Source organism: Cynocephalus volans, chromosome 1, assembly GCF_027409185.1.
Source record: "Cynocephalus volans isolate mCynVol1 chromosome 1, mCynVol1.pri, whole genome shotgun sequence".
Classification (NCBI taxonomy): Eukaryota; Metazoa; Chordata; class Mammalia; order Dermoptera; family Cynocephalidae; genus Cynocephalus; species Cynocephalus volans.
Window position 1 is genome coordinate 107,764,224 of NC_084460.1, and position 24,639 is coordinate 107,788,862.

General features: G+C 39.5%; 1 protein-coding gene across 5 annotated transcripts in view; it reads right to left on the bottom strand.

The window, feature by feature from the left end:
* Window positions 1-24,542, bottom strand: part of ABCC5 (ATP binding cassette subfamily C member 5) — an 83,777-nt gene extending 59,235 nt beyond the window's left edge. Inside the window, exons 1-2 of one of the 5 annotated variants that reach the window (XM_063087261.1) lie at window positions 24,456-24,542; window positions 20,591-20,780 (exon numbers count right to left, since the gene is read on the bottom strand). In XM_063087261.1, coding sequence (XP_062943331.1) covers window positions 20,591-20,719 — 129 coding nt within the window. In that variant the 5' untranslated portion in view covers window positions 20,720-20,780; window positions 24,456-24,542. Of the gene's footprint in view, window positions 1-20,590; window positions 20,781-22,282; window positions 22,354-22,383; window positions 22,411-23,920; window positions 24,084-24,455 lie in introns of those variants that run through there. The other 4 variants (XM_063087254.1, XM_063087279.1, XM_063087270.1 and 1 more) reach the window with 4 other exon arrangements.
* Window positions 24,543-24,639: the final 97 nt, after the last annotated feature.

The following is a 24,639-nucleotide window of genomic DNA, read 5'->3' on the forward strand; positions in this document are numbered from 1 at the left end:
TTGAATGCTGATTCTTCAGTATGTTACCAGGCCACTTTAGGCTTCAGTTTACTCATATTTACAATGGTGCATGCCTCTACCACATATAGTTAGGAAGAATTAATGAGACTATGAAGAGTGCACAGCATTGTATTGGGTATACAATAAACATTTAAGGATTGTGGAAAGATGGCAGACTAGAGATGCCCAGGGCATGTTCCTCCTGCAGAAGACCAGAGCAAGCCCACCACCACCACTACAATCACTCGTGCCACTGTCCGGTCCCAGGATTAGTCCCTGCCTTCCCACAGAGAGGTTCATTTCACTCCCCATCACTGCCACCTGCAACATGGCTCCAACTACAGCTGGACCCCCCCATAATGCCACCACACCAGCCACCCTGGCCATGTGTGGGACCTGCTGCCACTGCCACCTACTCAACTGCATTGACACAGGAGAGTCATAAGTGGAGGCACTGGAAAGAGGTGAGTGAGCACAGATCCATGTCCCAGTGTGCCAACTCACACAGGAATTATGCTGTCCCCACAGTTGTGCACCCAGGGATGGGAGTTATGTATGTAGCCCACATTACTGCCTTGACCCAGGGGGAGACACATGCAGAGCCCCTAGAGAGTGCAGAAACCCAGGATAGCCAAATAGAGTGCAGAAGAAAATTCCCAGCCACCACCAACCCCTTCCCCAACTGGGGGAAGCAAGGACCCAGGAAGAGCCTCTGCCTGTAGGAAAGAGGAAAGAGAAACCCAACCAAGGTAACCCATTCAAACTGAGGAGCTCCAATATACCCCAGTGCACCCATCAGAGTCACAGGATGCTAGATGGGATGCCAAGCCTGCCCAGGGTTACCCAACAAAGAACAACAGGGCACCCAAATGCTTTTCCCAAGGACTAAAGATCTTGCCCACATCCTCAATGACCCAACACAGTGTCACTAACCTTAGCAAGGAAGTACTAAGCACCCCAGTGCCTAGGCCGCAGAGGTACTCACACACAATTCCAACACTGAAGACTGCTGAAGTAATCACACAGAAACTACACTATTGTGTCTACTCAACAGTAAATATAAAAAACATCTAGAAAAGGGAGTCTTTCTCCTAACAAGTGATTCCAGAGTAACTGAAGAAGCAACTGCTCTACAAAATAATGAGACATCAACATAAGGATACTAGAAATACAAAAAACAAACAAACAAAAAAACAAGGAAATGTGACACCACCAAAGGAATACAATAATTCTCAAGTACCAGACCCCATATAGCAGGAAACCCTTGAAAAGACTGAAAAAGAATTCCCAGCAACAATCTTAAGAAATCTCAGTGCAATACGTGAAGACTCAGACAACACAATGAAATAACAAAAAGTATCCAGGATACGAAGGAAGAAATTTACAAAGACATTAATATCTTAAAAAAGAATTTAGCAGAATGCCTAGAACCAAAGGATTCATTCAATGAAATAACACAACCAAGAGGTTAAGTAGCAGGCTAGAGCAACCAGAAGAAAAAAATCTCTGATTCCAAAGACTGTCTTTTTGAAATAACCCAGGTGGACAAAGAAGAGAAAAAAGAATTTTTAGAATTAAGAAAATCTCTGAGAGCTATCAGACAACCTTAAGTGCACAAACACCTGAATCATGGGTGTTCCAGAAGAGGAAGAGAAAGGAAAATGCATTAAAAACCTATTCAGCAAAATAATAGCAGAAAACTTGCCAGGTATTGGGAGAGACAGAAACTTTTAGATCCAAGAGGCTCAAAGATCCACAAAAACATTCAGTTCAAAAGGTCCTCTCTGAGACACAGTCAAACTGACAAAACTCACAGAGAGAGAATCCTAAAAATAGCAAGAGAAAAGCATCAAGTCACCTATAAGGGAGTCCTCATTAGACTAACAGCAGATTTCTCAGCAGAAACCCTACAGGCCAGAAGAGAATAGGATGATATATTCAAAACACTAAAAGAAAAAACCTGCCAGGCAAGAATACTATACCCAGCAAGGCTATCCTTCAGAAATGAAGGAGAAATAGTATATTTCCCAGATAAACAAAAACTGCAGGAGTTCATGACCACATGAAATCCTCAAGGGAGTCTTGCATCTGGAATCCAAAAAATGATGACCACCACCATGAATACACAAGAAAGAACAAAACCCACTGGCAGAACAGTTATATAAATAAGAAAGAAACTATATGTTACCACCTCAAAAAACCAACAAATATTGAAGACAAGCAATAAAAGGAAAAGAAAGCAACAAAGATATTTAAAACAACCAAACGAAAATCAAAAAAAATCACAAGTATATACACACCCAACACCAGAGCACCCATAAGTATGAAGCAAATACTACTATACTTAGAGAGAGACTCCAATACATTAATAGTGGGGGACCTCAAACCCCTCTCTCAACATTGGACAGATCATCTAGGCAACAAATCAACTGAGAAACAAAGAATTAAACTTCATGTTAGACCAACTGAATTTGGCAGACATCTACAGAATATTTCATCCAACAACTACAAAACAAACTTTCTTCTTTTCAGCACTTGAAACATTCTTCAGGATAAACTACATGTTAGGTCACAAATCAAATCTCAACAAATTTTAAAAAACTGAAATCACTTCAAGTATCTTTTCAGACCACAAAAGATTAAACCTAGAAATAAATAACAAGCGGAACTCTGGAAACTATACAAAGACGTGGAAATTAAACAACATACTCCTGAATGATCTATATTATATTAGTCCATTTCTGTTGCTTATAACAAAATACACAGAACTAGGTAATTTGTAAGAAAACAAAATTCATTGCTTATAGTTTCTGAGGCTGGGAAGTCAAACGTCCAAGGAACACATCCAGTGGTGGCGACAATGACCTAGGGATCTCACATTGCAAGATGATGGAAGCAGAGAAAGATTAACCTCCTCATATGCTGTTCTTTTGAAGCCCTCAGAACCATGTTCCTGACCACCATTATTAATCCATCCACTACGGCATGGTCCTACAATCTAATCACTTCTTCAAGTCCCAACTTTTCAATTACTATAACAGGATTTCTCACCCTCAACAGTTACAATGCGGATTTAAGCTTCAATGAGGCTGAGAGGGGCATCTAGTCTACTGCAAGGTCCAAGAAGATATTAAACAGGAAATCAAAAATGTTCTTCAAACTAATGGAAATCAAGATACATCATACCAAAACCTGTGGGATACTTCAAAAGCAGTACTGAAAGGGATGTTTATTGCAATAAATGCTTACATCAAAAGAACAGAGGGGCCGAGCCCGTGGCGCACTCGGGAGAGTGCGGTGCTGGGAGCGTGGCGACGCTCCCGCCACAGGTTCGGATCCTATATAGGAATGGCCGGTGCACTCACTGGCTGAGCACCGGTCACGAAAAAGACAAAAAAAAAAAAAAAAAAAAAGGACAGAAAGATTTCAAATAAACAACCTAATGTTACACCTCAAAGAACTAGAAAAAAGAGAACAATTCAATCCCAAATTTTGCAGCCAGAAAAATATAAGATCAGAGCAGAACTAAATGAAATAGAGACCAAACAATACAAAAGATCAATGAAACAAAAAGTTGGTTTTTTGAGAAGATAAACAAAATAGGCAAACCATTACTATACTAACTAAAAAAAAGAGAGAAGACCCAAATAACAAAAATCAGAAAGGAAAAAGGAGACACTACAATCGATATTACAGTAGTATAAAGAATCATTAGAGCCTATTATGAACAACTGTATGCCAACAAATTTGAAAACCTGGAGGGAATCATAAATTTCTGGACACATACAAACCACAAAGACTGAACCAAGAAGAAAGAGAAAACCCGAATAGACCAATCACAACCAACAAGATTTAAGCAGTAATCAGGAGTCTCCCAACAAAGAAAAGCCCAGGACTGGATGGATTTACTGCTGAATCCTATCAAACCTTTAAAGAGGAATTAATACTAATTCCCTTCTCTTCAAAATTGAAACAGAGGCCATTCTCCCAAACTCATTCTATGAGGCCAGCATCACTTTGATACCAAAATCAGACAGAGATAAAACAAAAAAATAAAGTTGCAGGCCAATATCCTTGATGAGCATAGACACAAAAATCTTCAACAACAAACTAGCAGAAAAAGAAATCAAGAAAGCCCATTTACAATAGCCACCAAACAAACAAACAAAAAAACCCTAGGAATCAGTTTAACCAAGGAGGTGAAAGATCTCTAAAATGAGAACTACAAACCACTGCTGAAAGAAATTAAAGAGGACGCAAAAAGACAGAAAGATATTCCATGTTCATGGAGTGGAAGAACTAACACTGGAAAATGTCCATACTACCCAAAGCAATCTACAGATTCAATGCAGTCCCCACCAAAATACCAATTATATTCTTCACGGAAACAGAAAAAAAAACTCTAACATTCATATGGAACAACAAAAGACCCTGAATAGTAAAAGCAATCCTGAGCAAAAAAATAAAGCTGGAGGCATTACACTATCTGACTTCAAATTATATTACAAAGCCATAGTAGCCAAAACAGCATGGTACTGGCATAAAAACAGACACTCGGACCAACGGAACAGAATAGAGATCCCAGAAATCAATCCACATACTTACAGCCAGCTGATCTTTGACACAGGCACAAGAACATACATTGGGGAAAGGATAGCCTCTTCAATAAATGGTGCTGATAAACTGGACATCCATGTGTAGAAGAATGAAACTAAATCCGTACTTCTTACCATAAAAAAACCCAACTCAAAATAGGTTAAAGAATTAAATATAAGACCTGAAACTATAAAATTCCTAAAAGAAAACATAGGGGAAACACTTCAGGATGTAGGACTGGTAAAGACTTTATGAATAAGACCCCAAAAGCACAGGCAACAAAGGAAAAAATAAACAAATGGATCAAACTAAAAAGCTTCTGAACAGCATAGGAAACAATGAACAGAGTAAAAGACAATCTACAGAAGGGGAGAAAATATTTGCAAACTATGCATCTGACAAGGGATTAATATCCAGAATATACAAGGAACTCAAAGAACTTGACAGTGTAAAAACAAGTAACCAATTTAAAAATGGGCAAAAGAGCTGAATAGACAATTCTCAAAGGAAGAAATACAAACGGCCAACAGATACATGCAAAAATGCTCAACATCACTAAGCATCAAAAATGTAAATCAAAATCACACTGAAGTTTCATCTTAACTCCAGTTAGGCTGGCTATTATCAAAAAGACAGAAAATAAATGCTGGCAAGGATGCAAAGAAAGGGGAACCTTCCTACACTGTTGGTGGGATTGTAAATTAGTGCAACCATTATGGAAAACAGTATGGAGTTTTCTCAAACAACTACAGCTAGAACTCCCATATGATCCAACAATCCCTCTACTAGGTATATATCCAAAGGAATGGAAATCATCATGTTGAAAGTATATCTACACTCCCATGTTTATCACAACTCTATTTACAATAGCCAAGAGTTGGAACCAACCTAAATGTCCATTGACAGACAACTGGATAAGGAAAATGTGGTGTATATACACACTGGAATACTACTCTGCCATAAAAAGAATGAAATTCTGCCATTCACAGCAGCATGGAGGAGCTGAGAGAAAATTACGTTAAGTGAAATAAGCCAGGCACAGAAAGATAAATTCCATATATCCCCACACATAATTGGGAGCTAAAAAGTAAATAAATAAGTAAAATAGAAAGAAAGATACAACAATCACAATAACACGTTGAACCTTCAACAGGAGAAAACAGAACTGTGTTTACTAGATGTGGGAAAGGGGGAGGGAGAGAGAGGTTAGTGAGAAACGGGTAAAAGGTGACAAAGAATGAGTACATTTTGTAATGACGAATATGCCAACTATCCTGATCTGATCATCACGTATTGTACACAAGTACTGATAGTCAACTCTGTACCCCACAAATATGTGCAATGAACTATGTTTCAATTTAAAAAACGCAATTAATGCATATTTACATTACCCCAATTTATCCATCTGATAAACGTTAGGGTCCGTCTCACTATTTCCTCTTTCCTTTAGCTTTCCCCAATTCTTTCAAGGTCAGGAAATGTATTTCCTCCATCCTATGTCTTCCCTGTATCTATATCACTGCGGTAGGATGCTTCTGGTAAAAGCTCCTGGAGGGTAGGTAAGCTGTCTTACTTCTGTTTGCATCTCTGGTCTCTAGCACAGTATGGAGCTTAGCACCTACTATTCAAATGTCAACTAAAATAACTTCATGTTGCCTCACAGTCTGCATTATTACCATTTAATGCTGCGTGATATACCACTGAGGAGATCTTCTTAGCCATTCTACTTCTGATTAGATTCTCTAGTTGATTTGCTCATTATTAATAGTACAATAAATTACTATCATTCATTTTTCTCTTTCTGGACTATTTAGGATAAATTCCACCAGTGGGATTACAGGATTAAAGACTATAGCTTCTAGCGATTAGATATCTACCCAGTTTGCCCCAATTAACTTTATTATAGAATAAGTATTCTAGTATTATTGCGAAAGATAACTATTAGCTTTAGAACTTTCATCAGTTCTACTTTGTTGACCTGAGGCTGCCTCTAGCCCACCTACCCTCGGACATTAGCAAGAAATAAAGGAAGTTAGGGCAACCTTCCTTCTTTAAAGCCAAATATCATGACTAGCATGTATCTGAAAAGGCAAACTGTTTATTTGAAGATGACAAGAAAATCTGTACAAATTAATTTATAACAAACCAGCATAGCATGTACTATGTGCCAAACACTGTTTTAAATGCTTTACAGATATTAACTCATTTAATCCTCATAACAACCCTATGAGGTACATACTATTATCCCCAGTTTACAGCTAAGGAAACTGAGGCACTAGATGTTAAGCAGCAGCAGGGTTTGAGTTCCAGGCTCAAGTTGAGGCTCTCACTCATTATGCTATGTGCCTATCAAAGAAAAAACAAACAAGTAAATCATAACTGTACAAGATGATCTCAGATATACCTTCATAAACAGCACTCCTCTCTTAACTAGGGTGAGTACCAGGTTAAAATAAACAATGATTCTCTAACTCTGACTCTTCTAACTAACATCATTATAAACAAATGGTACTTTCCAAAATCAGTCACAATTACATGATTAGAACACTAGAATGTAAGTAAACTATTCTACTGGATTGCAAAAATGCACATCTCTAATTGTTTTTAAACCAAAGATGAGCAGATGCTAGAGGACAGACACATTATAGACTTATATTAAAACATAAAACATAAAATAAAAGCATCTTTTTACTAACCTGCCAGTAACTACACAGATGTCTCACATTTGTAACTACATGCTTGGATGTCTAGCTTTTCTTCTTCTCTAAGCTTGCTAAAAAAGCTTACATGGCTGAGGATGCCAAGAAAAAAAGTGTGTCTGTTTAAAGGTAAAAATAAATATATCCTACCACATTTATCATTCTATAAAGTGAGTTACCAACATTCTAAGGCTGAATGGATTGAAAATGGAAATGTACCAAAAGAAAAGACTTATTAACATATTCAAGCTATAAGGGCTTAGGTTACTATACGAAAACACAAATAAAATAACAGGGTTGAAAATCATGAGTCAGTGAATACTTTTGGACAAATAAATACCAGATTGGAGTTAATTAATTGAGATCCAGGTTTCACAACACACATTAATCCACCTGGAATTAACCCCAAAAAGTCACATAAAAAATGATCAAATAAATAGAAGAACGTTAAATAAATAGTATATTTAGTTCAGCTATGGGAGACAGCCTCCATTTTCCCCCTAAAGTCAGATTACCAAAGGTAAGATAGATGGGTTTAAATATAAAAAGGAAAACTTTTTTGCATAATGAAATTAACATTAACAGAAGGGGATAAAGCTAAAGAAGTGACAGGTAACTAATATAAACACATATTTCAAAAATTGGGCTTTCACTGAAAAATATATGATTTTTAAATCTATTAATTCAACAAGTACTTACTGAGGGCCTACTATGTGTTAGGTACTGTTCTAGGCACTAGGGATACAGGAGCAAAAAGACCCAATGTCACCAACTGAGAAATAGAAATTAAATTTTAAGATACAAGTATATATACCTTAATAAAAATAGAGATAAAATTAAAATGGGAAGGAGAGAAGTGCAGACAAACATACACTATCTGAGCATTAAACCAATTTTTAATTTGCCACCAGCAGGTCATCAGGAGAGCAAACTGGTAATATATAACACTTTATATACTCTATGTTTCTATAATTTTACCCAATGAAGGAAAATTTTCCAAACAAAAAAGTCATTTATGCACCAATACTGAGAAAAATAAATAAATAATATAAACCCAAGGGTTTATGAGGATCTAAACACATAATACAAGATTAATGGCTGAAGTATAGTAGATCAACACTCTAGCTCAGCACTGTCCAATAGAAATATAACACAAGCCACAAATGGAAGCCCCATAATGTAATTTAAATTTTTCTAGTAGCCATTTTAAAATGTAAAAGTTGAAATGAATTTTAATAATATATTTTATTTAATCCAATATAAAAAAGTATTATCTTTTTAACATATAATCAATATAAAAATTCTTAATGGAATACTTTACAAATGAGGTATTCCTATTTTTGTACTAAGTCTTTGAAATCCACTGTGTATTTTATACTCACAGCACATCTCAATTCAGACTGGCCACATTTCAAATGCTCAATGGCCACATGTGGCTAGTAGCTTCCATATTGGACACTGTAGCCCAGCAGTTTTCAAGTGAGGATGCTTTAGGGCCAGCCCGTGGCTCACTCAAGAGTGTGGTGCTGAGCTAAGTAGGCATTTCTCTAAGGAAGATATCCAAATGGCCAACAGACATATGAAAAAATGCTCAACATCACTCAGCATCCGGGAAATGCAAATCAAAACCACATTGAGATACCATCTAACCCCAGTTAGGATGGCTAAAATCCAAAAGACTATGAACGATAAATGCTGGCGAGGCTGCGGAGAAAAAGGAACTCTCATACATTGTTGGTGGGACTGCAAAATGGTGCAGCCTCTATGGAAAATGGTATGGAGGTTCCTTAAACAATTGCAAATAGATCTACCATACGACCCAGCCATCCCACTGTTGGGAATATACCCAGAGGAATGGAAATCATCAAGTCGAAGGTATACCTGTTCCCCAATGTTCATCGCAGCACTCTTTACAATAGCCAAGAGTTGGAACCAGCCCAAATGCCCATCATCAGATGAGTGGATACGGAAAATGTGGTACATCTACACAATGGAATACTACTCAGCTATAAAAACGAATGAAATACTGCCATTTGCAACAACATGGATGGACCTTGAGAGAATTATATTAAGTGAAACAAGTCAGGCACAGAAAGAGAAATACCACATGTTCTCACTTATTGGAGGGAGCTAAACATTAATATATAAATTCACACACACACATACACACACACACACACAAATCGGGGGGGGGAGGGAAGAAGATATAACAACCACAATTACTTGAAGTTGATACAACAAGCAAACAGAAAGGACATTGTTGGGGGGGAGGGGGGGGAGGGAGAAGGGAGGGAGGTTTTGGTGATGGGGAGCATTAATCAGCTACAATGTATATCGACAAAATAAAATTTAAAAAAAAAAAAAAAAAAAAAAAGAGTGTGGTGCTGATAACACCAAGGCCATGGCTTTGGATCCTATATAGGGATGGCCGGTGAGCTCACTGGCTGAGTGTGGTGCTGACAACACTAAGTCAAGGGTTAAGATCCCCTTACCAGTCATCTTTTAAAAATAAAAATAAAAAAGTGATGCTTTTACTTGCCCAGGAAACACGGCAATACTTGGAGACATTTTTGTTTGTCACTACTTGTATTAGTCCATTTCTGTTGCTTATAACAAAATACCTGAAACTGGGTGTTTTATAAAGAAAATGAAATTTATTGCTTACAGTTTCTGAGGCTCAGAAATCCAAAGTTCAGGGAACATATCTGATGGGAGCCTTGGTGGTGGCAATAGTGACCCAGTGGTTCCACAAGATGGTGGAAGCAGAGAGAGACACAAACCTCCTCATTCACTCTCCTTTTAAAGCCCTCCAAACCATGCCCATGACCACCATTTTTAATCCATTCACTATGGCATGGTCCTACAATCTAATCACCTCTTCAAGGACCCATCTTTCAATTACCATAACAGGATTTCCCACCCTCTTAGCACTGTCACAGTGCAGGGTCAAGTTTTGGGGGGACACTCGATCCAAGATACTGCTGGAGGGATACTACTAGCTCTAGTGGGTAGAGGCCAGTGACGCTGCTGAACATCCCACAATACACAGGACAGCCCCCCCCCAACAAACAATGATCTGGTCCCCAAATGTCAATAGTACTAAGGTAGCTGATCTAGGGGAATGTACTTTATGAGGCCATTTGTATTCCACATTATGATGCTTTCAATCCTTTTTATAAGTAACTTTTTAAAGCTTCTCCTGAGATGAGATAAGGGCACTATTTCTTTTTATTGCTCTTAAGAGCCATGATAGACTGAAAGGCTCTCCGAAGCCAGACAGCCGGCCACACAGAAAAGCATCACAGCAGTTGATTTGTTGTTCCAAAGGGAAAAATACTGCTTGATCCGAGTTGAGAAAAACTTTAAACAAGGAATACCGCCATTTATATCTTCCCTGTGACTGCATGGCTAGGAGACACCCAGCTTTTTTCCTTTTTTTTTTTTTTTTTTTTTTGTGGCTGGCAGGTATGGGGAACCAAGCCCTTCACTTTAGTGTTTCAAGGCTGTGCTCTAACTGAGCTAACTGGCCAGCCCACATTTTTGTTCCTACCAAGGTGATGGCAATAGGGCAGGAGTGGGGACACTGGGGAGCTAAAAAGGGACAACGAAACCCAGATTCTGCCAAGGTTCAAACAAAGGTCAGGGTAACACATGCTCGTATACACGCCTATCTGGTGAGGGAAACAAAGAACATTCAATTGTAAGCAAATAGAGCTGTTTCCACAAGAGACTACCCCTCCTCTGTTGGCACTAACGCCATCCTCACATCTGTGACAATTAATGCACCTATCACACCACCACATGGCACCCATTTAGCTGGGTTGCCCTATCTGAATTTAACAGGCTACCAGAGCAGAATGTTTGCTGACGGGGCAACCATGGGCTTTCCCCCCACATCGAGGCTTCTGGGACAAGATACCAGGGGCCAGAAATCATTCCCAGGTCTGAACAATCCAGTCCTTTCCTGACAGCAGGACAAGAGCAGGGTGGCCTTCCTGAGCCTGGGACTGAGTTGTCACCACACTGTTCCTGAATGCAGGGATGGCAGGCATCAACTGGCAATCAGCTCTCAGAGGATTAAAGGCGGCTACAGTACTTCTGTCTGACATCCCTCAAAGAAAGCAGCATCTAGGGCCCAATCCAAATCCACAGGCCTTGGATTCTACAGCATAGTCCTTCCTCTCCTCTCCCTGACTCACAAGATCTTAACACAAACACAAAACGGCAGTCTCCTCTTATAAATCCTTCTGGCCCAAGAAAAGCTTCTCTGCAGATGTCCCAGTCTCACATCACAGCAAACACTAGGAAGACAGATTTTTAAGGGAAACTGTTGTTTCATTAGATATAGGTCCCAAGAGACTCAGAACTAAAAATTTCAAAATTAAAAATTAAATTAAAAAGAAGAAATTAAAATGTGCTTTTTAAATTAAAAGAGAAATTTAAAAGCTGATGTCCTTCCAAGATCAGCTGGCTTCAGGCTTTCCCACCCTCCCTATCTCAAACAAATTAAAGAAACCTACCAAGAACATTTCCTCTCCCAATTCCCACCACATCCTCACTCCCCAGTGGCTTGTTAACATGATTCCTACCATCTCAAGCTCTTCCCTTAAAAACTTCCAAATAGTAGCCACTTTGGTCAAGAGGGTCAATAAAATTCTAGAACTCAACTTTCCTGGGGAAGAAGCAGAATACATCAGAAAGAGCCAACTATTCAAAGCCAGAGAACCTGCTAATCTCAGCCCTATCACTCAGCAACTATGCTGTGCTAGGCTGAAACTGAATTAACTTGTACATCGGCTCACTTATTTGCAGCTCTTCTGTTACTCTCATGCCGATGATCAGCTATTAATACAATTCATAAGGGTAAATACATAAAGCCAATGGATATAACTTAACACCACCATCCTGGTAAAACTGGTATTCTTCCACAGTTCATAATCTAGCATTACCTCATAATCAGCAGGAATTTGAGGGCTTTCAGTTGTTTCATAAGCTAAACTCCACAAACTTATTAAAAGTTCCTATTACATTGGGAGTCTGAGATTAACTTTATTAATACCATGATAAGGTTTCAAAGGATTAAACTGAAAATGAATCACAGAGGGGAGGGAAAAGACTTATAGGAAACACTTAGAGTCCATTGGTTGAGGGGACAAAACAGACTTCACTCCATGAGATCTAGAGGAGAGGTTCTCAGCGCTGGCTACAGATCAGAATGACCTGGGGAGCTTTAAGACACTACTAATACCTGGGTTCTATCCCAGAGACTGATTTAATTGTCTGGGATAGGGCCCCAGTATTGGAATTTTTTTTTTAACTTTTTTAAAGTGATTTTAATGTGCAGCCTGGTCTGAAAACTACTGATTTAGATAGTGGAACTTGTGAATGTTGGTCTTTTGCATTTCACAAAACCCCTTCAACCCCTTCAAGATTTTCAGGCTTTAGCATTAAAAAAAAAAAAAAAAAAAAAAAAAAAAAAAAAAAGGCCAAAATACAATTTGCAAATAAAACTTCCTTCAGTGCCTAGAACAATGTGTGTTAAATGTTAAATGCTTAGTACAAGGCAGTCGGGGTTCCATCACCTGATCACTGAACTGCAGGGCAGGCTAGAACTGCTGACCATAGCAAGAAGCAAACAAAGATTAAAAGATGGGCAGTCTGGCCATTTTTCTACTATGAGACACAACATTTAAGAAAACTAAGTCACTGCTCAATACCATACCTGCATAATACCAACTAAAAGTAAATAGAAGATTGTAAAGTTCACGGGATTCTTAAAAGCCAAACAACTGTAACTATTTATTGTAACCCATTCTGTGTAATTTATCTCTAAAAGTCTGCATGTATCTATTTCTATGACATATAATAGACTTTATGACAACACATGAATCCTTTTTGGTAAGATTATCTTTCAAAAACAAACATATCCTGAACTGCAAGGTTTGGTACAGTTGTCAGTACTATTGGCATCTGTTAGCTGTTCCATGCTCCTTTCAGCAGTCCAATACCTTGGGCCAGGAGAGTAGGAAGCCAACAGCTCCGTTCCCAGTCATCTAACTCCAGAAATAACATCACTGGTAGGAGCACTCAGCCCTAGCCTGGTCTGCCAAGTAAATGCCTCTCTTGGGCCTCACCTACATGGAGGTGAGGCTAAATGGGAACTAAGCAAGATGGCCTTTAGGGTCCCAACCATCTTTTAAAGTACACACATTCATAAGTCAGTCTCGTTCCTGCCTCCATGAGCAGGCTTTGGTAAACAGATATTTTCATCTGATATCTAGTAACAGAATTAAGTTAACTCTTTGAACAACTAACTCAGAGAATAACCTTAAATAATTAAAACATATATAATATCTAATTATCTAAACAGACTAACTCCCTAAAAGCGGGGCTGGAAGGGATAGACAAGTTTAATTCTGCTAATTGTTGGACTTAGTACACCAAATTAACTTCACATTCGCCTGTAAGTTTGATACTGACAAGTTCGACCATTGCAAAAATTTCTGGAGGCCCTGTTTCCTGTCCCAGGCATTGACCTTTTTATTTTTGATTGAGAGAGGAAACAATGGTGAGACATTAAAGAAAGCATTAGCAAAAGGTTACCTAAAAGTGGAACGAAGATTTCATTGAAAAAGTTTTCATTAACCATTTGGAACTTCCAAGTTATCTTAACAAAATAAAGACTTAGGTATTTAAAACAGCTTTAAAAACAGGAAGCTCGTTTCATTACTGTACTTTTCTTCCCTTCTAACAGAAGGCCCCTTCAACTCATGCCAGCAGTCTATATTTATTTCCCTTAAGCAGTGTTTCCTAGGAAAGCAGCAGCAGTCTGGCTGTAGACGCGTAAGAGAGCTCATGATCAAGGCAGCAAGCCAACCCCAAGAGCCCCATCAAGCTGTTGTGCAATCACCACCATGCAGGAGAGCCACCTAGGCTCTGCACCAATAGCAGCACTGTTGTTATCTCCACCAGAGAGCTCTGGGATGCCATTGGAGAAAAACACCTGGCACCAGGCCAGATACGTATCACACCCAGCAGTACCTAAGAGACTGCTGAGCCTGATAAAGTTTTATGGATGCCTACAGGGAGGAAAGAAAAAAAAGGCAGGTGTTCTTACTCATCTTAACAATGACTGTACAGAAAATCTGCTGAGTCACTGAGTACCAATCAAGAGAAAAATAATGCAGAGCTGAAAATACTAATCTCCCTCATCCTGCTCTCCTTCCTGACAGCAAGGAGACTCACAGGTAACATTTATGAGTCTGAAAACACAAGGGCATAGACAAATTCACATACTCTTAGTCCATAAAGAAAAGCTATCAGATCAAATTCTCTAAAATTGTAATGTACTAGACAAAACTACTTCATGAAAACAATAGCTGTCTCTGGGTAGAAGGATTAAGGGTGATTTATTTTCTGCTTGCACACTTTGCACATTTTCTATAATGAGCACATATTTCTTTCATAATAATATGTCTTAGAATTATTTCTGGTAAGAGATTAGACCCATATCCTTGATCCCTAGGATATAACTTCAGCCTACCAAAATATTTCTCATCACTAATTATGAAAACTCCAACCAAGGTTGAAGGGTCAGCCTAACATGAAACTAAGAAATACTAAGTGAAGAACCCTGGATCTTATGAAAACTTGCTTTGTTACCTTTCCTAGACATAGAATATTCATTTTTTTTTTTTTTTTTTTCTGACGGGTAAGGGGATCACAACCCTTGGCACGGTGTCGTCCGCACCACGCTCTGCCAGTGAGCACACCAGCCATCCCTATAGAGGATCCGAACCCGCGGCCTCAGCGCTAACAGTACTGCACTCTCCTGAGTGAGCCACGGGGCCGGCCCGACACAGAATATTCTAACTTGGTAGGAAGAAATTCCACCAATGGTACACTTTTGAGAGAAGGGAAAAATAATGCAATAATAATGGCAAATGCACTTTAGTTGACTTCTCCTTATCTTTGTCTTCCACCTTTCCTAGATTAGACATGCTAGTGAAAAACAAGTCACTCTGAGCTTTGGCCTGAGACCACTAAGAAAACAAACCACCATCACAATAAAACAAAGCTCATAAAAGCATCTGACAGCTTTGTCTTGCTTTTTCTTAAATGTTAAAGCAATGAAAATCCAAACTCCTTATTATTCAAGAACACATGCAGTCTAAAACTCACTGGCTTATCCCTCTATAACTTCACACACTTTAGGCTTAAAGCCAATAGGGCCTAGCTGCTTCTAACTACAACTCTTTTTTCTGCCTGGCACGTTCTTCATTTCTCCAAATTCTACGTATTCCTCAAGTCTCTAGTCAAATGCTACCTCTTCCTTAAGTCTGCCCTGAGAGGAAAGCACTTTCCCCTTATTAATTTCCATAGCACCTAAATTACAATAATCTATGTACATGTCTGTAAGTTTAAGCATCTATTGGAGGGCAAGCATCAATTTATCTTTATCAGACTACTTGGCTCAGTGCTGTGCATGTACCTAGAAGAATGCTCAAATATTTGCTGAATAAAAAATGAATAAACATCACAATTCAAAAAAATAAATCAGGGCTTGTGGAGTCATATGATCTACATGTGAATATATGAACACAATTATAAGGAACTGTGTCCGAAGAATCTTGCCTCAGGCTCAATAACAGTGTTAAGGAATGGCCTAGATATAAATCTTCATGTCAATTGAAATAATGCAAGTCAAAGTTAGTACTTAGGCTCAAAGAACAAACAGCACCAGAAGGCACGACTGTTAACACTTCAGGATTAAAGGACGTCTGCTAAGCATCAAATTGTGTATGGCTACAAGCATTAACTTTACAGTCCTGAGGAAGGTTTGCAATGCATTATTTTTACCCTAATTGTATCTAACCACGTGTGGGAAAATACAAATACTTGAAAACTTGACTGATTAGAGCAATTTTCCCAAAGAGTATTCCAAAAGAAAGATTTCATCACAATACTAAGGAATGGGCAAACTGTGCACTCTGCATCTTTGCTTACAGCTTGGAGAGAAAAAAAAATATATATATTGGCCTGTTTAAAATCAGAACTTATTCCTTAGTGCTTTGCTTCTGACTTGTTTGACACAGTTTCATGCTTCCCTGTTAATTGGACCTATCAAAGGCTAGTGGTGGTAAATGAAACCCTGTTTTCCAGTTAAGAGCCACAGACATATCCTTATCTTTTGTTAAAGGTATTGTTTTTTACTTCTGATTGGTAAGAGGCATACCTGGCATCTGGGAGGTCCTGTCTCAGATTTCCTCTCTAATAACTAATATAGAAAATGATGGTTATGATGATGTGACATGAAACTGCAATCCCTACCCAATTAGCTGCTTATTAAAAAAAACAAACAAGAGGCCAGCCTGTGGCTCACTCGGGTGAGTGCGGTGCTGATAACACCAAGGCCACGGGTTTGGATCCCATATAGGGATGGTCAGTTCGCTCACTGGCTGAGCGTGGTGCTGATAACACCAAGGCCACGGGTTCGGATCCCATATAGGGATGGTCAGTTCGCTCACTGGCTGAGCGTGGTGCTGCCAACACCAAGTCTAGGGGTTAAGACCCCCTTACCGGTCATCTTTCAGGAAAAAAAAAAAAAAGACAAAAACCCTGTATATTTATATAGGCATTCTGCTTCCCAACTACTTAAATTATCCATTTTTACACCATTTCAGACTGGAAAATTTTTTGACATCTTGATGTTTCTTCTGTCAGCAAACTTGTAACATATGAAACAAGCTCAAGATAAATATATCTGAGAAATTTTGTTTTTTGACAGGTAGTATTCAAGAAGATGATTTAGAAGATTCTAGATCATATGTGAACTTTTAAAAACACTTAATAGCTATTCATTTGTTTTAATATGTATACAAAAATATTTTACTGCTTAGGTCAAGGCTAAGCAAAAAAAAAGATTAAAAGAAATATTTTAAGTAAAAAAAGTTCAGAGGATATAAGAATAAGGTAAAAATCAGGAAAACAGTACTCAAATTAAAAACTTTAGGAAATATGGAAGAATAATGAAAGTAAAATTCATGTGGACTCCTGAAACTTTATAACAGTGGTATTAGCCTGCCTGTTTCTTTACGAGAAGGCTTTGGTCACAAGGAGGAACCCTGCAGTCATGGTGGCTGACTCAATCATTTAGGGAACAAAAGGCACAACAGTGACCCTATCTGTAGTTTTTTTTCCACCTACAGAGGAAATGCTTGCTGCGGCCATTGCACGCCCTAATGCCAATTCTACTCTAACACACTGCACAGGACCCTATCCCCAGAAATTTCACAGGACCACACACTAACTTCACAGCTTCTACCTTTTCTTGCTCCAGAAACCATCCTTGAGTAAGCTTGCTCACTCCCATGGCTCCAAAATGTTTTCCCTATTCTACTTTTTGTCTATGTTCTACCTACTGATAATTTTACCTGGATGCACTTCAAATTCAACATGTTCAAAATCAAACTCGTTCTTATCTCCCAAATTTTCTCCTCTTCCTTCCTGTCCACTAAAAGTTTTAAAACCTTACCACCAATCCTAGACACCCCAGTGCCGCCTCCGTTTCCAGAGATACCCCTCAACCTTTCCCCTCCATCCTCACTTCTATGCTTTGAAAAGGACCCCTGGCCTCTCTCATGTGGACTGGCACAGCAGCCTCCTGACTGTTCCCTGTATTTTCTCTCTCTCTCCTATACCGGTTTTTTCTGCATTGCTTCAAGACTAATCTTTCTAAGATAAAAATGTAGTCTTAAAAACCCCTTGCCAGTTAAACATCTGTAGCCACTAGGGAATGCAAATTAAAACCACAATGAGATATCAGACACATTTATCAGAATGACTAAAATAAAAATAATAGTAACACCAAATACTGGCCAGAATGTAGAAAAACTGGATCATTGCTGGTGGGAATGTAGAATGGTATAACCACATTGAGAAAGAGTATTGCAGTGTCTTACAAAACTAAAGATACACATACCATATGACCCAAAGCTGCAGTCCTGGGCATTTATCCAAAAAGCTTATGTTCACCCAAAACCCTGTACACAAACATTCGGAGCACTTTTATTTGTACTTGCCAAATTGGAAATAACCCAAATGTTCTTTAACAGTTGAATGGTTAAACAAACTGTGCTATAACATGGAATACTACTCAGCAATAAAAAGGGAAGAACTATTGATGCACACAAAAAAATTACGTGATTATCAAGGGAAGTAGGCTGAGTGAAAAAAGCAATCTCAAAAAGTTACATGTTATATGATTCCATTTATACAGCATTCTTAAAATGATGAAATTACAGAGATGGTGAAAAGACTTGTGGTTGCCAGAGACTGAGAAACTGGGGGAGGTGGTTGTGGCTACAAAAGGGTAACATGAAAGATCTTTGTGATGGAACTTTTGTATCTTGACTGTGGTAGTGGTCATACAAATCTACACATGAAAAGTTGCACAGAATGTATACATACACACACACACACACACACACACACACACACACACACACATAAATGACTGCATGTAAAACTGGTGAAATTGTAATAGAGTCAATGGATTGTAACAATGTCAATCAATATCCTGTTGTGATACTGTACTATAGTTATGCAAGATTTTACTACTGGGGGAAACTGGATGAAGTATATACAGAATCTCACTACATTGCTTTTCGCAACTGCATGTAAATCTACAGTTATCTCAAAATAAAAAGTTTAAAAAAAAAAATCTCATTAACTTTCAATAGTTCCCTAATGCCTGTAGTAAGATTCTTTAGCATGGCATTTTCCCTTTACACATCCAACACTCCAGACAACTAGTTCTAAGAGCTAACATTTATTTATTGAGCATTGGTCATGCGCCAGATAACATTTTAAGTATTTTATATGTACTATCTCACTTACTCCTCAATGATCCCATGAGTTAGGCACAAATAACGTTAAGTAGCTTATCCCAGGCCCCCAACTTTTTCTATACCTCTGGGTCTTTACTTCTATTCCCTAAAAAGCCTCCCCACCTAATCGCCCTTAAGGCCATGCTCCAATGTTACCTTTGTAACTTTTTCCAGATTTAACTGCTATGATAAAGTGTCTAGCACTCAGAAGATATTCAATGAATGTTTAATTAACATAAAGTCTAGACAAAAGGACACAGAGAAGTTACAAAACTGGCACCAAAGAAGTATTAGATACTGGTAACACTGAATCTATATTTCTCCAAAGTTAAGCCTGAATGAGAAAGCATTCTATAATACACAGTGGGAGCCAGAGAAGACCCATCAGTGAGAAAGTAAAGCAGTTGATTAATAAAGCATTGGCTTTAACACCCCAAAGAGGAACAGGTAATGTCAGACTAATGAAACGCCAGTGTTGGCTGCAAAGTCCATATCTTTCTCAAGCTTTCACATAACAAATGCATGAACATAAACCTCACTTCATAAACCTAGTCACCCCCACTCTGCTTTCTTATTACTTTTGCAATTCAATGAAAGGTATGTTTTTCTTTTCTCAGAAAAAAAATAGTTCCTCCAGTCTAAAATGTATCTTCATTATTTCCATTGAAGAAAACTAGATTATCTAAAGACTGTTTTACATTAAAGAATTTACTTGAAAAACTTACTAATTATCCTATAACTCTCTAAAATTGTTCCAATCACCCTTTTCAATCTGAGTGAGTCTCTCCAAAGGATTCATATTTTAGAGGCTTTTTGTTTGTTTTTGGTGCTGGCCAGTATGGGGATTTGAATGCTTGACTCTGGTGTTACCAGGTTGCACTCTAACCAACTGAGCTAATCAGCCAGCCCCCAGGATTCGTATTTTAAACACAGACAACAAAAGCAGAAGAAAAAACCAATTTTTTTAAGTACGTGAATGGCACTTAATGGTTGATATTCCCTCTATCCTCCCCCCTCCCAATAAGTTGCCTTAAAGCCTTTTCAGAAGGCACCAAAATGGAGAAAAAGTGAAAAAGAGGAGAATGCTGAGGAAGAAACAGTGGGGAGGCTGAGATCCAATCTCACCTTCCATTTGTCGAGTGCTTACTATGAACCAGTGACTCCTTCAAAAGTTACCACAGGGCTGGCTGATTAGCTCACTGATTACAGCATGGAGCTGATAACGCCAAGGTCAAGGGTTCAGATCCCCACACCGGCCAGCAGCCAAAAAAAAAAGTAGCCATAAATTCTTAACAGTGACTGAAAGCCAATAAAGAAAAATAAATGATTTAAGTATGCATCATATGAGAAAAGGTGTGGTCTAGTACAACAAGCAGATAAGAAAAGAGACTCTTAGGAAACACTAACCGGTCGAGTTCTCTTGAACTTGGATTCCTCACGGTCTCTGTGCTGCCCAGAAGTGCTGGTTCTCTCCCTCACACTCCTATACCCAGGACTGGGGATGATATACTCCTTTCCTATGTCAATATCCTTCATCTTCTTTGAGCGGAGGTGCCAGGGCTCACAGACTCCTGGTTTCACTTCAGAATTTCTGAAACTAAAAAGTCATCAAGTTCAGTGTGGAATAGCTTGAGAGTTAAAAAAAATCCATCAAGAACAGATATTTCCTAAATTGTGCTTAATCATATGCTAAAGTGCTTTAAAATAGGGGAAAAGGGATGAAAGCATTAAAGCTGTCTACTGTTATAGCTATAAACATAATTTTTTTAAATTTTCAACTACCATTTCATTCTTTTAAAATTCAGTATACAGAATCAAGAAAAATTACCTTCTCCTACCTCCAAGGGAAAGAAAAATAGAAAAAATAAACACGCTAGTAAAGAGACATCCACCGTCTTCAACTAAGCTCAAATCCAATGTACAGAACATATAGATAGGTTTTATTTTTTAAAAAGACTTTCTGGGGACAATTTCAGTTTGTTCCAAGCATTACAAACTCCACAATTTTTAAATGGACATCATTTCTCCTACTAAATTTTACTAAGTGAAACCTTACAAAACACTTATTCTACCAATGATATATCCCATCTCTGCAATTTTATAATTTGCTAGTAGGTTAGCTGATGTTATTTGAAAGCTTCATGAAGTTCCACAGCTAAAATAAAAAACAATATTATAACTTAACTTTAAACACAAATTCCCCTTGCAGTGCTGAAAATGTTCTAAAATTAGATAGTGGTGATGATTGCACAATTCTATGAATATACTAAATCACTGAACTGTACATTCTTTTTTTTTTTTTTTAACTTCATCTTTTTTATTATTATTATTTTTTTTTTAAAGATGACCGGTAAGGGGATCTTAACCCTTGACTTGGTGTTATCAGCACCACACTCAGCCAGTGAGCGAACCGGCCATCCCTATATGGGATCCGAACCCGGGGCCTTGGTGTTATCAGCACCGCACTCTACCCAGTGAGCCACGGGCCGGCCCCTGAACTGTACATTCTAAAAGAGTGAATTTTATGGTATATAAGTTATATCTCAATAAAGATGTTATTAAAAAACAACAACCCCCCCCCCCCCAAATTTCCCACCCTGTATTGCTAAGTCTTATCTAGTTTCTACCTGAAACTCTGTTCTAAACTACTGCATGCCTGGCTAACTCTAATCAATACCCTGTGTCAACTTTGGTCACTTAAAAAAAATAAACACATAAATACCTCTCTAAAACATTTCCCCCACACTAAGATGGTTCACAACTTCCCAGATACAAGCTGAAAAAACACCTTTCACACCAGCCTCACTAGAAATTAAAGAAGTATAGCTGAGTTGTCTCTGGATTCCATAAACCCCTAGCTATCACTGTGACTTAAAAGCACTACTTTAGCACAAAACTCTGACAACTATATAATTCATTTTATAAGGTATCAGAAAAAAGGAGAACACTTAATAATCCTCTAAATAAAAAGGACTAATCTCCTCCACAGAGACATGTTTCCAGCACACAGAAAGCTTGACTCTTGCCTTTCAGAAGTCTGGGTCAAGTACCCTAAGTTGATATAGCTAAGTTACTTATATTTAAGAACAAAAAAGTCACCTTGTTCAATGACAACTGCACCATGAAGAGCACCAGCTTACCAACTAAGAGCACAGCAATCGCATCATTGAGACCTCATTAAGGCTAAACTATAAACAGACCTGGCATCTGCCTGTGTCCTAGTGTCAAGTTGTAGCTGCAGATCAGAGTAAACCTTCTCGTTGCAGGGATCGCAGAAGTCCAACCTCCCCCTCCAAAGGCTCCCTAGACTAGCTGATTATCTGCGCTTAGCTGATTATCTGGAAAAGATTAGTTCTATTTTTAAAAAGGTGGGGTGGGGGTAGGGAGACAGTTTGAAAGGGAGGAGACCAATGTAACTCATTCACAATACCAAATGCCATGTCAAGAAGAACATGAAGATCATCTCAATTATCTAAGAACCCATAATAACCAAAGATTCTTTCAATCACTTTATTTCAAAGGATAAAGCAGAATAGATCATATGAGCAGAGAGCAGCAGGGATGAAATGACTTTCCTGTTATGATACAAATAATTATTGCTTTGTGCCTATTATGACTGGTATGATAAATAGTGCTAAATTATCCCAAGGGACCCTAGTGTCCTATCCTAAGAGACCAAGTTATTCTAGGTATGAAGGGTGTGGGGAACAGTTTTCCATTATCTCTAACACCCCACATCTTTGATTTCCTGGAAAAAAAGAGGTACAACCATGAGAGTAAGGAGGTCCTAAGCAGACACAAAGTTACTATCTCTTGGCCTTCAACATAAGGAGGACACTATCTTCTGTGTATCAGGGATATAAGACAGGGCACCCCACGTGGAGGCCAGCTAGGAGGTAGGAAGTCTAGCAGGTTTTGGAAAGAAACAAGACCCCAATCTGAAGCAAACAAGACTTAAAAAAATACTATTTGTACTTCCCTATTTTCTTGTGTTCTCCTTTAAAGTTGTTAGAAAGTCTTTTCAAAATGCTAATTTGCCTCAGCTATCAAGGGAGGAAGAAAGAGAAAGGATTTTTGCTATATTTAAGTAGGAGCTGTACAAGGGCAGTAGCAGAATAATCAAAGTGGGAGAAACCCCAAAGAGGTGACCTGACTCAAAATCAACAGGACTGAGGCTAGTTGGTCAGCTGCCTTTTTAAATCAAGGCTCTCCTTCCAGTGATAAAAGTGTAGACATTCTCCCCACACAATGATAAAGACTTAACTGCATGGGGGGAGGGAAGCTGCACGAAATTACAAGAACTATAACTACCCAGGCTGGTGTTTCCAGATTGTCTTCATCACAACTTTTCTGAGTAGGTTCCCAGCACCTCAAGAACCTCATTCCATGCCCTGAAGCTGCACAAGGAAGACCTGAAGCTAATAGGATACATATTTACCATACCCCCTTGTAATCAATCCACTTGCTGTGCCTCCGAGCGTCCTCAACTTTCACTCACGCTAGAGACCCTAGTCCTCCTCCTCCTCGGAAACCTGAAACTTTCCCAATTGTTCCTGTCCCATCTGCCTCCAACCTCCCCACATCTGTGCAGAAACCAAATGACCCCCGTGTGATAAATACAAGGCCACACGCAGCTCTGTATGGTAGAAGTGAAAAGGGCACTGCATGAGAGTCAAGAGATCTGGGCTCCATTCCCGGCTCTGCCACGGGTTTGCTGTGCGTGCTTCTGTCACGTACCTCGATTTACCCGTTGGTAAAAACGAAGAGAATGATTTACTTCGAAGGTCGCTAGCAGCTCAGTCGCTGGTCTGCGGCTTGAGTGGGGTGCCCCAGGCCTCCCGCCCCGCAACCTTCAGGATAGGGGCTTCTCTCTGGCCGGCTTCGCCTGGGATGCCCTGACCGTAGGGCGTTCCCACGGCCGGCCCCGGCCTGGAGAGGCGATCGCGACGACCCACACCCACGGGCCGCGAGCGCAGCACCCCCTGGTGGCCGCAGTCAGGGATGTAGCCAGCACCCCTGACCGACCACTCATTCCAACCCTACCTGCCTGCCTTCCGACGCAAGGGCCTCACCACGAGCCCCCGGGGGTAGCAACCCAAGGACGGGGAGTAGGGAGACGAGAGGGAGGCCAGGCCCTGTTTCTCAGGTCTCCGGCTTCCTCCGGACTGCTCGTACGCCGACCACGGCCCGCCACGCCTCGAGGAAACGCAAAGGAGTGGTCCCCGTGACAACCAAGGAATACGGTACGGGTATAGCAGTAGCCGTCACTTACCTGCGCCTCAGCTCCCGGACAGCCGGGCCGGCCACTCATCAACGTTCCCGAGCATCAGCCCCGCAGCAAAACAAGCCTTTATAGCGGCATCGGCCGCCACACTGCGCAGGCGCGCTGCACAAAGCATTCCCAAGACTGAAGGGAATTGTAGTCCCCCTTCGAGGAGCCCAAGGCTCCGCACGGG